This window comes from Petaurus breviceps, unplaced genomic scaffold (assembly GCF_028583685.1).
Source record: "Petaurus breviceps papuanus isolate PSGF00001 unplaced genomic scaffold, PetGlider_PUasm1.0 90825, whole genome shotgun sequence".
NCBI classification, from domain to species: Eukaryota; Metazoa; Chordata; class Mammalia; order Diprotodontia; family Petauridae; genus Petaurus; species Petaurus breviceps.
Genome location: NW_027187353.1, coordinates 82,523 through 95,350, shown reverse-complemented (window position 1 = coordinate 95,350; position 12,828 = coordinate 82,523). Strand labels below are relative to the sequence as shown.

General features: G+C 41.9%; 1 protein-coding gene across 2 annotated transcripts in view; it reads left to right on the top strand.

Annotated features, from left to right (window-relative positions):
• The window catches only part of MCU (mitochondrial calcium uniporter), a 181,378-nt gene extending 169,052 nt beyond the window's left edge, over positions 1–12,326 (top strand). For both annotated transcript variants that reach the window (XM_069071073.1, XM_069071074.1), the window contains exons 6-8: positions 768–971; positions 3,031–3,147; positions 10,286–12,326. In XM_069071073.1, coding sequence (XP_068927174.1) covers positions 768–971; positions 3,031–3,147; positions 10,286–10,372 — 408 coding nt within the window. In that variant the 3' untranslated portion in view covers positions 10,373–12,326. The remainder of the gene's footprint in view (positions 1–767; positions 972–3,030; positions 3,148–10,285) is intronic.
• The last annotated feature ends 502 nt before the right edge of the window (positions 12,327–12,828 follow it).

The following is a 12,828-nucleotide window of genomic DNA, read 5'->3' as shown; positions in this document are numbered from 1 at the left end:
TGGATGATATCTAAGTACCTTCCACCTCCAGATCTCTGATTCTGTGACTTTAGCCAAGACACTTTCCCAAGAAATGTACACTAAAGAATTTTCAGAAGCTATAGAAATGTCCAGACGAGAAATTTAAATGGAGTAATACTGAATTTTCTAGCATCAAAATGTCTTTTGCAACTCAGAAGCAGCCTTTATTGTGTCCCTTTGAGGCTTTCCTTTGTATCCCTTTGGGGTTGGAGAGTTGCAGCCTCTTGACCTTTAAGAGGGTCTTCTCACCTTTTAAAGTAAGTAACTTGCAGCCTGAACAAATGACTAGTCAGAATAATTCCAATTTAATTCCTTTTCTATGTAACAAAAATAACATGTCAATAGGACACTTTACAAAGAGCTGAGAAGGGACTCTATCAGCTCTGCCCTGTAGCTTTTTTTTTTTTGCTTTTTGGAGGGCAATTGGGATTAAGTAACTTGCCCAAGGTCACACGGCTAGTTTTTTTGGGTGTTGTGTGAGGCCGTGCCCTGTAGCTTTTTCAGGAGTGAAACACAAAACACAACAATTGCCCTAACTAGTTACTAGATGGTAGTTCCTCCAATTTGAGGTGTAATGGCACCCAGTAAGAACTATAGGTGAAATATTGAAATACAGACTGCAGTTACTAGAATGGAGACTGACTTGGGCCCTTCCCAAGTGTCCCTGTCACCTGGGTGATCACAGAGCAATAGAAGAATAAGCTGCTTCTGTATCAAAATGCTGTTTAACTGTTTATATGCTCCAGGTTCGGATTGAGATCAGCAGGAAAGCAGAGAAGAGGACAACCTTGGTGCTATGGGGTGGGCTGGCCTACATGGCCACACAGTTTGGCATTCTGGCCCGGCTCACCTGGTGGGAGTACTCTTGGGACATCATGGAGCCAGTCACCTACTTCATCACGTATGGAAGTGCCATGGCAACCTACGCGTACTTCGTAATGACACGCCAGGTGAGAGTCTTGACACGTGCCCCTGAAGAGTCTCAGGGTGGAAACGTTGCTTCTCCTAAGAGCCATGTTATAAAGCACGCCTCTCTAGGAACCACTTTTTGGTCACAATTTCCCCATGCTATAAAGGTCAGCCAGATTAGAAAGCATTGGACTGTCAGTTTGGGGGCCAACTGGATGATCTTCAGCCTGGACTCTGATCTAACTAGTGGATATGGGAAGGAATGCTGCTGATGACCATAAAAGGCTTTATCCCCCTGGGGAAAAGGGGATATTGATATGCACCTCAATCTTGGTATGATTAGTGGTTCAGCAAAGGATATTAAGTTTGGGACCTCCTCCTTACGAAACAGACAGAGTTGATTTTTCTAAGGCTTATCTATAAAAGACAAGAACATCAATTCATTTTTTGCTTGTGAAAGGCTAAAGAAATACAAGAACAGGAAGAATTTAGTGTTATTTAATTCTTCCATCAATCTACAAATCTGACCTCAGACATTTACTAGCTGTGTGACCCTGGGCAAGTCACTTAACCCTGTTTGCCTCAGTTTCCTCATCTGTAAAAGGAGCTGAAGAAGGAAATGGCAAACCAGTCCAGCATCTCTGCCAAGAAAACCCCAAGTAGGGTCACAAAGACTCAGACATTCTGAAAAATGACTGTATAACAAATGCTGCCAACTGCAGCTAACATCCAATCACTAAATACTCCAATACTCCTCCTGCCACACATCTTACATACAGCTGCTGCCACGAGGTTCACCAAATTCATAATCAGCACATCCTATTCTAAAACATCCAGACCCCTCCCTCACAGCTTATCTGTGCTCATTGCTCATAGTAGGGGTAATCTAAGGAAGACGTTAAAGAATCAGCTAGAAATGAAATCTTTTATTTGCCTTCCAACCTATAAAGTATTTACACTTTATTATACTATACACTGTACTATAAAGTATTTGTGCACAAGGCCTTCCCTTTTGTCAGATATGCTCCTTGGCACATGTAGCATAGCAATACGATCTCCAGGCTCCTTTTTGTGACCTTAAGCAAGTTAATTTCTCCAGGCCTCAGAGTGTTTTGTTCGTTTGTTTTCCATTTTTGTAGGGATTGAGCTAAGGACTTTTCTAGCTCCAAAATCCCTGTGTAAGGGTAACTCATAAAAGACTTTTCTCTATGCAGTGTCTTGGAATGATAGCTTTACTGCCCTCATGTGGCAAATCACAAAACAGTAGCCATGGGACTTGCCATCACTTGGGAAAAGCAGGTGTGAACAGTCCTCATTTCTACTTGCCAAAGAAAATATTCAATACTATACAGTGTTTATTACTGCTATATATAGCGTTTCCACCCAACTTGTGTTGAATGATACCCAAGAAGCGATAAAATACTTTATCCCCCCCAATGTCAGTTCACTTCTAAATTGGTGCTGGAAAATGTTTCAGTCCATTTAATGAGTCTTCAGCCTGTCCTCTATCTGTGTACTCTAAAGAGGCTTCATGACAAGTTCCTTGAAACCATAAAATTAAAGAGATCATCACACACTCTGAGAATAGCTCTTCAGTAAATCTGTAACAGCAGGTCATCCTTATCATGTGGAAATGAGGCTGAATAATTAAAACTAGAATTGATCTGAAAAGTAAAAGAATTCAGTCTCATATGGGTCTTTAGGGTCTGCAACCATTGCCTGTTTTGGCTGAGGACCCAGATCCAGAGGAGGAGGGTGATAGAATTGTAGTGAATGGGAGGAGAGATGTTTCACTCCAGATTTAAGTTTGTGGGACTTGATCCAGACCTAAAATATTGCTGTCCTGGTAAGGTTACTATCATACCCTCTCCAGCAACTCCCCTCATCATCAGCGAATATTTAGAATCTAGAAGGTGGTGTACCATGGGAGTGCATAGGTATTTACACAAATTACATATTGTATTATATATAATTAATATATTAAAATTTCACATATACAAATATATATGAAAATCAATTAAGTAAAGCAATTGTGAAGGCCTACTTTGTATGAGACTTAGCCAGGTGTTAATAATGCAATTCCTTCTTTATTTTTTATAGGAATATGTTTACCCAGAGGCCAGAGACAGACAATACCTATTATTTTTCCATAAAGGAGCCAAAAAGACGCGTTTTGATCTAGAGAAATACAATCGACTCAAGGATGCAATTGCTCAGGTAATAGAAAGCTTTGCAAGGCTAAAGGTGAATACGTGCTAACCCTGAGTTATACTCAATAATCAATGCTCTTCATGACCACCAGAAAGTGGAGAAGCTCTGAAAGAAGAATGTGTTGGTCCATCAACAAGGGTGTTCTAAGTGCCTGCTATATGTAGGGAACACTTCTGTGCCCTAGGGATCTAAATACCATAAATGAAACAGTCCCTACTCTACAGGAATGTCCATCCTAACAGGAAACATAACAAGGTCGTCTGGGAGGACTTAGAGAAGAAATGAAAAGCGAGTATGTGGTAGTTTTCGAGGGACCTGCCTCTTGAAGTAAGAAGATTATATGAGGCGGGAGTAAAGAGGCAGCAAATTACAGGTCTCAGGAATAGATGTTGTTGTGAAAGGCTTTAAAAACTAAACGGAAGAGTTCACATTTTATTCTTGAGGCCAGAGGAAACCAGTGGAGCACTTCTCCCACAGTGTGGAAGATGGACAGAAATGGAAAGAGAGTTAATTAAGGCAAATACACCAATTTTGTGACCATTGTCATCATTTAGGTAAGAGATGCTGAGACCTTAGTGGAGGTGATAACTGTGTGAGTAGAGAAAAGGGCTCATATTTGAGACGCCTTGTAAAGGTAGAAACAACAGGATTTGGTGAAGATTGGATATGTGGGGCAAGGGCAAGTGAGGGGTCCAAGATAGGGCTGACATTAACAAAGCAGAGACTGCAAGAATGCTGGTGCCTTTGTTAGGAATAAGGAGGTTAGGAAGTGGGGGGAGGCTTTACAAGGGACACATAATGAGTTTAAGATGTTTACAGCAATCCAGTTTTTAATGTCCAGTAGGTGAGGGCCTGGAGCTCAGGGGGCTGGATGTATAGACCTGTGAATCAGCTGCATGGAGGGAATAATTAAACCCATGAGAGCTAATGTGGTCCCCAATAAAGAGAAAGAAAAGCATAGAGGGCCTAAGATGGAGCCTTGGGGAAAATCCATAGTTAGTGGGCAGACTTAAGAAGTGATTAACCACATGGGAGAACTGGGAGTGAATAGTGACCAAAAAAAAAAAACCCAGCCCAAAGAAGAGGGTGGTCAGCAGTGTCAAAGGAAGCCTAAAAAAAAGACCCATCATTTTTGGCAATTAAGGAGATCACTGTATGCTTCAGAAAGTTGAGTTTAAGGTCAGAAGCCATATTACAAAGGTTTGAAAAGTGAAAGAAGAGGAATTGTAGGCAGCAAGTATAGACGGCCTTTTCAAGGAGTTTGGCTAAGAAAGGGAGGAGAAATATAAGACAATAGCTTTAAGGCTAACAGCGTATAGTAAGTTTTATTGTAAGCTTGGAGGAGGCTTGAGTATGTTTGAAAGCAAAGAAGGGACCAATAAATTAGGGAGAAGTTGAAGATTCAAAAGAGAAAAGGAGTGATCAAGGATGCAGTCAGTTAGAGAAGACAGGAGGGGTTGGAATCAACAGCATGTGTAGGGAAGCTGTCTTTAGAGCTTCCTCGTTGCCAGAAACTGGAGGGAAGAAGTAGAGTGTGGGACTCGGCATCAAGGGGTTTTGAGGAGAGAAGAGGGCTCTCAACAGTGAACGGTCTCCACTTTCTTGGTGAAGTAAGAGGTGAGGTTCTTACCTGAAAGAGAGTGAGCAGGTGTGAGGGGCTTGAGGAGGTTGGAAAAACTTTGATGGTGAATTAGACAGGGAATCAATTAGGGGAAAATAAAAGGATTCCCTTGCTGCAGGGAGGGCCCAGTTAAAGTGATGTAACGTGAGTTTGTAACATACCCAGCCAGCACAGTTGTGAGCCTTCCTCCAGGTAGGAGCAATCCAGGCCTGATAATCCCTAATCACATTCTAAGCCATAGGACAGAGGGGCAAGGGATTCAGAAGTAAAGAATGTGATTAGGGTCATGATTGGAGAGGGAGGAAAGTAAAATGAGAAAAGGGGCTGAGAAAGTACCAAAGAGGAGGGGAATTGTAGTTCTCCAGGGTAAAGAAGAGGTGAGGTATAGGGAGAGAGAGAATGACAGGAGATGAAATTGAAACCTCTCTGGGTAATGGTGAGAGCCATGTATGGAGTAAAGGAATAAGTCACAAAATTTAAGGAGACTGAGGAATTGAGAAGTTACGGGGTTTGAGGGTACATCAAAATGGATGTTGAAATCCCATAGTATAAAGATAGGCATTGAGGTAGTGGCTAGGTGGTGCAGTGAATAGAGCACCAGCCCTGGAGTCTGGGGGACCTGAGTGCAAATCTGGCCTCAGACACTTGACACACTTACTAGCCATGTGACTTTGGGCAAGTCACTTAACCCCAATTGCCCTCCAAAAAGCAAAAAAAAAAAAAAAAACCAAGAAAACAAAAAAGATAGGCATTGAGGAGAGGAAGATGGTGAGGCAGGTGCTAAACTCGCTGAGAAAGGAAAGAAAACAGCCTATAGAACTGGTGTATTAAAGCTGCCATTAGGGGGCAGCTAGGTGGCGCAGTGAATAGAGCGCTGACCCTGGAGTCAGGATGACCTGAGTTCAAATTTGGCCTCAGACACTTACCACAAAAACTAGCTATATCACCTTGGGCAAGTCACTTAACCCCAATTGCCCTCCAAAAAGCAAATAATAATAATAATAATAATAAAATAAAGCTGCCATTATCCAGATTACATGGAAAATATCGATACCCTGAATTTTTTTTCATTTTTCAAATGATTTATTAACTTCTGATTTACATCATTAATTTCCACCAGATTTTGAGTTACAAATTTTCTCCCTGTTTTTCCCCTACCCACCACCCCAAAATAGCAATCCCACAGGATATCCCCTCCTCCAATCTGCTCTCTCCCATATCTTCTCCCATACCCCCTTCGACTTTTCCAGTAGGGCATGGTGGATCTCTATGCCCCAGTGCCTGTATATCTTATTTCCCAATTACATGTAAAATAGTATATGTGTGTGTGTACATATATATATAATTTTAAACATTTGATTTTAAAACTTTGAATTCCAAATTCATTCTCTTTCTCCCTTGTCACCCACCATTACTGGGAAGATAAGCAGTTCAGTATAGGTTGCACATGTGTAGCTAATACAAAACATTAACATAGTAGATATATTGTATAAGACTGACTATATTTCCCTCCCTTCTATCCCACCTCCCACTTGTTTTATTCTCTACTTTGATCCTGTCCCTTTTCAAAAGTGGGTGCTTCCAACTTCCCTCCCCCGCAGCCTGCCCTTCCTTCCATCATCCCCCCTCTCATCCCCTTCCCCTTACTCTCCTATAGGGTGAGATACTCTATTTAGTGTGTATGTCATTCCTTCCCTGAGCCAAATTCAGTGAGAATAAGGTTGACCCATTCCCTTTTGCCTTCCTATTCTTCCCCTCCATTGCAACCATTTTCCCTTGCCTCTTCTATATGAGATAGTTTACCCCATTCTGTCTCTCTCCATCTCCTCTCATTCCTCTCTCACCTCTTAATTTCACCTTTTAAGTATCATCCCTTCCTATTAAATTGGTCCTGTGCCCTCTATCTATGTATACCTGTAAACGTATATACATACATTCACATATGTATTCATATGCCCGTATACCCTCTGATATAGACATATATATATACATATTCCCTTCAACTATTTTCATACTGAGAAAGTTTCATCAGTTACAATGATCATTTTTCCATGTAGGAATGTTAATAGTTCAACTTTGATAAGTGGCTTCTGATTTCTTTTCCCTATTTACCTTCTCAAGCTTCTCTTGCTTCTTGTATCTGAATGTCAAATTTTCTATTCAACTCTGGTTTTTTCATCAACAATGCTTGAAAGTCCTCTATTCCACTGAATGACCATATTTTCCCCTAAAACATGATACTCAGTTTTGCTGGGTAGGTGATTCTTGGTTTTAATCCCAGCTCCTTTGCCCTCTAGAATATCATATTCCAGGCCCTTTGATCCCTCAGTGTAGAAGCTGCCAGAGCCTGTGTTATCCTGATTGCGTTTCCACAATATTCAAATTGTTTCTTCCTGGCTGCTTGTAATATTCTCTCCTTGATCTGGGAATTCCGGAACTTGCTATAATATTCCTAGGAGTTTTCTTTTTGGGATCTTTTTCAGGAGGTGATTGGTGGATTCTTTCAACCTCTGTTTTGCCTTCTGGTTCTAAAACATCAGGGCAATTTTCCTTGAGAATTTCTTGGAGGATTATTTCTAGGTTCTTTCTTTGATCATGGCTTTCAGGTGGTCCAATAATTTTTAAATTCTCTCTCCTGGATCTATTTTCCAGGTCATTGGTTTTTCCCATGACATATTTCACATTGCCTTCTGTTCTTTCATTTGTTTGGATCTGTTTAACATCATCTTGATTTCTCATAAAGTCACTAGCTTCCCTTTGCTCCATTTTAAATCTGAGGGAATGATTCTCCTCATTGAGCTTTTGAGATTCTTTTTCCATCTGGCAAATTCAGCTTTTTAAGGCATTCCTCTCCTCGTTGCCTTTTTCAGCCTCTTATGCCATTTGAGTTAGTCTGTTTTTCAAGGTGTGATTTTCCTCAGTCAGCCTGTTGACTCTCATTTCGTAATTTTCTTGCATCGTTCTCATTTCTCTTCCCAATTTTTCCTTCACTTCTCTTATCTTCTTCTTAAGGTCCTCTATGGCCTGGAACCAGCTTGTATTTTCCTTTGAAGCCTTTGGTGCAGGAGTTCTGACTTCACTGTCTTCCTCCTGTTCTATGCTTTGATCCTTTTTGTCCCTAAAATAGGAGTCTAATATTGGATTCTTCTGTTTGTTTTGTTTCCTTTGCCTGGTCATGTCTCCCCTCAGTCACTTGACCCCTGGGCTTTTTGCCACAGTGGTACTCTGCCACCAGACAGGGGAGCTTTCGTTCCATACACTGAGGTTTTCTCAGCTGCCAGAGGTATTAGATGGGTGCCCTCTCTGAAGCCTCCACATGCTCTGGCAAGCTGGTCGCACACCCCAGGACCTCTACCCTAGACAGCAATCCAGATCCAAGCAGGTTAAAACAAGAGCGATTACCCCTCAGACTGGTCACTTGGTCCCCCTACATTTTGTAGGCCAGGAGCGGGCTAAGCCCAGGTGTCTCAGTGGCTTCTCACCCTGGGGGCAAAAGCTGTCTCACTCCCAACTACTGGTCCCAAAGTCCATACTGCACTGACCTCTCACTTGGTCCTTCGCATCTGTGTGTTGATAAATCTGGAAACGGCCAAAGCTGCTTGTTATCTGGAGTCCCTCAAGCCAGCGGCTGGTCAGGCCTGCCCTGGGGCTAGAAACTCAGGCTCACTCGGGCCTGGGCTTAGCTCCCAGAGTGCTGCACCGGCTGATTCCTGCCGGCCTGCCAGGCTGTCCTCAGCAGGAGGTTAGCTTCTCTGTGTCATTTTGTGAGTTCTGTAGCTCCAAGTTTGTTCAGAGTCCCCTTTTATGTGAATTGGGGAAGGTGGAAGCCAGAGCCATGCGGAGGTCCTGCTTCTACTCTGCCATCTTCGATACTCTGAATTTTAAAGGAGAAATTGGTGAGAATTGTAGTGAAGGGAGAGTCTGGCAATGTCATTGGATATGCCAGCTTCCCTTCTAGGTCCAATTTGTGTGTTGCGGGTGGGTAAATGTTCTGCTAGTGATGAAGAGGAGGGCCGGGGATGTCATGTTAGGGAGAAGCTGGATCTCAGTGAGAGTCTGTGGATAAGGAGGCCCAGGTCAAAGGGAAAGTGGTTTGCTGTGGAGCAAGAATTCCAGAGGTCACAATGAAAGGGTTAGGATCATGAGGAGAACGGGGATGAGAGAAGAGGAGGTGCAGGGTTGGGCATAGTTTTTTTTCTTACGTGGACAGTGATTGACAATACAAAGACAGGGAAGCAGGTGGTGGGAAATTGTCAGCCATAAGAGTAGTGGGAGTTGTGGGATGAAAATTAAAGTTCACAGTTCCCACAGGTTGTTATTGATGGTCAAGGGCCAGGGCTGTACGAGTCCCATAACTCATCTGAGATGGAAGGGTGGGAGGGAGGCCTGGAGCAGGGCTACTGCTGATGCTTCTCCTCTGAGGTGAGGGTGGGGGAGTGGTGAAGCAGGGGCAGTAAGCCAAAATCTAACGTAAGCAGGTCAAGGGACAGTAGAAACATCTCTCTATTAACAGCATCACAACATTAGAATTTTTGGAAATTATTTTTGTCACATAAGCCAATCATTCAGATCAACGAAAAATTACAAGTACTTTCTTTGTGCAGGGTACCAAAGGAAAAAGTCTTTCAGGTGTCAGTTATTTCCCCAACGATTCTGTCTGCCACTTAATTAAAGTTGTAATTTTAAATTTACTTTACTTTTGTCTATGAGAAATGACCTAGATCTCCCGCCGAAAATGGTGTGCTACCAAGAGGGTATGAAACAAAGAAGAGGGAGCAAGACAGTAGCCACTAGAAAGCATTGTCAGGCTACAGTTTATAGATTATTAAGCCAAAAAGGTATATTCCAAATATAGACATATAAAACTGCCCAGACCCAAGGTTCGCCAAGCCTCCATAATGTCAGCACTGCGAGGTGAAAGATGTCCTCAAAACATTTCTAGTGTAAATTAAGAGCCCATCTTGTCTAAATTATCCTTCCCTAAAAACCTTCTTGAACTTAAGTATATTTTCAGCCAACCACTTCTGGGTGAATTAAGCTCCCTACATTTATGTCCAAGGGGATATTCTTTTTTTGGTCTAAATTTGTCTTTTTCAAGCTTCAGGGAGTTGGTGAGCAAGTCTGTCTTACCCTTCCATGATTTTATTAGAGATTTTAAACATCACCTTATGTTTTTGGTCTATCCTCACAAAGCAGGTCTTCTCCAGTTCCTTTTGTCTTTGACCTGTTACCTCACACTAATGTGCCTTGGTTTTTTATCTGTGAATTATTTATGCATCTGTCTGTTGAATAAGCAATTAAATTCTTGGGCCCCTAACAGAAGAGTTCTAGGCTGTAGCCCATTAGTGGATTAACAACCTTTCTCTTTGGGTAATATATAGCATTACTTATACTCGATATTTCCCCTTTTCCTAAGAGACTGTTTGTGACTCCATTGTGATTTTCCTTTTTTCAAGAACAAAAAATGCTATCATGGGCTTTGGCAGATGATCTTCCTCACCTTTTTTCTCCCTCCTATTTTAGGCAGAATTGGATCTCAAGAGGCTGAGAGACCCACTACAAATACATCTGCCCATACGACAAATCGGTGATAAAGTAAAAGAACTCTGAGACCTGGCAGGAAGAAAACCTGTTTATAACTCTTGCCTTTTTAATTAAAGCATTGCAGGTGAAAGCCAGGAGGTTTGTGGGGGTGGAGGGTTTTTACCTTTAATTAATAAACAAAAAGGATCTTGGATAAAAGAAATGTTAAAATCTGAAGATCAGGCATTGTGGAATATAAGTCTCAAAGGGCTTGGTGAATATTGTCTTAATCAAACAACTCAGTTTCTGGATGAAAATGATGTAATTCTATGGTTGGGAGAGTCAAAGATTATGTGATCTCGGGGGTGCTACCTGCATTTTTGTAGGGGCAACGGAGCTACAGTGCACCAGCACCCCATTCAGCTCTGATTTTTTTATTTAACTTTTCTTTTTTTTTTTTTTTAACAAATTAGTAACTGCACCAGAACAGCAAACCCCTAAGATAGGTGGTTTGAAAGTCAGAGCCATCGTCATGGTTTTCCGCTTCAGCAAAGTGATTTTTCCATTGAAAACCAGGAGTTTGTCTCCCTTGTGCACTCCTTTCACTGACTCCTCTATACCTGTTTGTTAGATTTAAACAGTTTTATTCAAATAAGCAATGAAAGCATCTGACTGTTTGATAATCGACACTTTGAATTATTCCCTTGTACCTTCATAAATTCTGACACATCCCAGTGCTCTGGATCTACACAAGAAATCAATGGCAACATTGCATGAGTTTTTCTAATAATCAGTCTTGAACAGGAGGAAGATTTCCTTCTCTCTACTCCCCTTCCCCCATTTTCCATTCTCTCTTCTACCCCTCCTCCTATCTCCCCTTCTCTCCTCCCACCCCCACACACCCCATTTTCCCTTCTCCCTCCCTGCTCCACATCTGAGGTCACCTGGATTATCCAATCAGGAAGGTACAAGGTTTACAAAGTTGCTCAAAATCATGATGGGTAGCGATTCCAGAACTAGAATAATTACACTAGTGTTCATGTGCTCGTGCGACAGCGTGTGAAGCTGTCTGTTGGCACTTGTCTGGAGGCTTTGTTGAAGGCTGAGACTCCACTATTTAAGGACACAAACTTCCACTTTGATTAGCCCTCATCTTTAGTGAGTTTCAGATGAGCTCTGTGGAGCCCAAGGGCTGGATTTTTATCCTAAGTGTTGAGAACACATTTCCATGACCCCTCTCCCCTCTTCTTTACATATTACTATTTTCTCTACACAGTTTTTCTCCATGCTATTTTTAAATTGAGAGATGAATTAACCAGATCCCCTGCCCTCCTTGAAAAAAAATGTTTTTCTATCCTGTTTCCATACTATATCTGCATTCTGAGTGTCACAGGAATCGATGTAGCTAACATCCTGTTTCTAACAAGCCTAGGAACAGGATGGAAAGGAGGATGTGAGCTTAGCACACAGCTGACTGGCTTTCTTCCCTCACGGGATTCATTTCTCATTTTTGGCAAGGGCCTCCTTTTTGTCTTTTCTCTCCTCTGAGAGTGTTGTGTGTGAACGAGAGGTGTAGGTGTTTTAAGATGACGGTGTGACCCAGACTCCAGGTGCCTTGCAGATGGTGACACGGGGCTGGGACTGCTGCCGCCACCGCTGCTGCCATAAACCCTTTTGTGTTCCAACAGTAGCATGTTGGAATGAACAGATGCATGTGTACCCTTTCCAGTTCCCTTTTCCTTTCTTTTCCTACTCTATTCCTGCCTTCCTCAAATTTTGTTTTTGTTAGAGTTTTTTTTTTTTAAGTTGTGTGAATTACTTTTAAAAAGAGTTTTGTCTTTGCGTGCGGGCAGCACCGTGCAGTAGACAAACCCTTTTGGGGGCGGGGGGAGGAAGAAGGAAGAGGGAAAGAGATACCGAGAAAAGTCCTTTAAACAGATGGCAAAATACTGAACATGTGTAAAATCCTGTATCATTTATGAAATATGTATAAAAGAGCAATGTACCTTCTGGAACAATAAATATCTATTCAGTTTTTGAAGTGAAGTGTCTCATCCTTTTAAAAGAAACTTATTTTCCTTGAGGGGACATAGAGTCTGATCTTCCTATACTAGATGAGTGCTCTGTCCTTCTGAATTGGTTTTTATATAGATATTCTCAAATTCAATTTTGTCCCTAGAAAACCTGAAAGAGGTTCTGAAAGAGAAAACCTGAATGTACCATGTACATTCCTCCTAAACCTAAGATAGCCAGCATTATCTGTGTTTTCCAGAAACAGAGAGGTTGATTAATAGCCCATATCACCCATCAAGAATCCTCCACACCTATGACCTCTCATGGTATGATGCCTATCAACAGACTCTTTATCACCCAGTCATCCCATGGGTTCCAGGAATTTAGCCAAGTAGGCACTGTCACAAAATCATTACTCTTAAGGCTTCATAGTGTACTTCAGCCTCTTCAAAGCAGGTGGTGAGATGCTTGAGGCAGAGAGTTACACGTAGGAGGTTGTTGGAATAATCTAGGCGAGAAATGATGAGGGC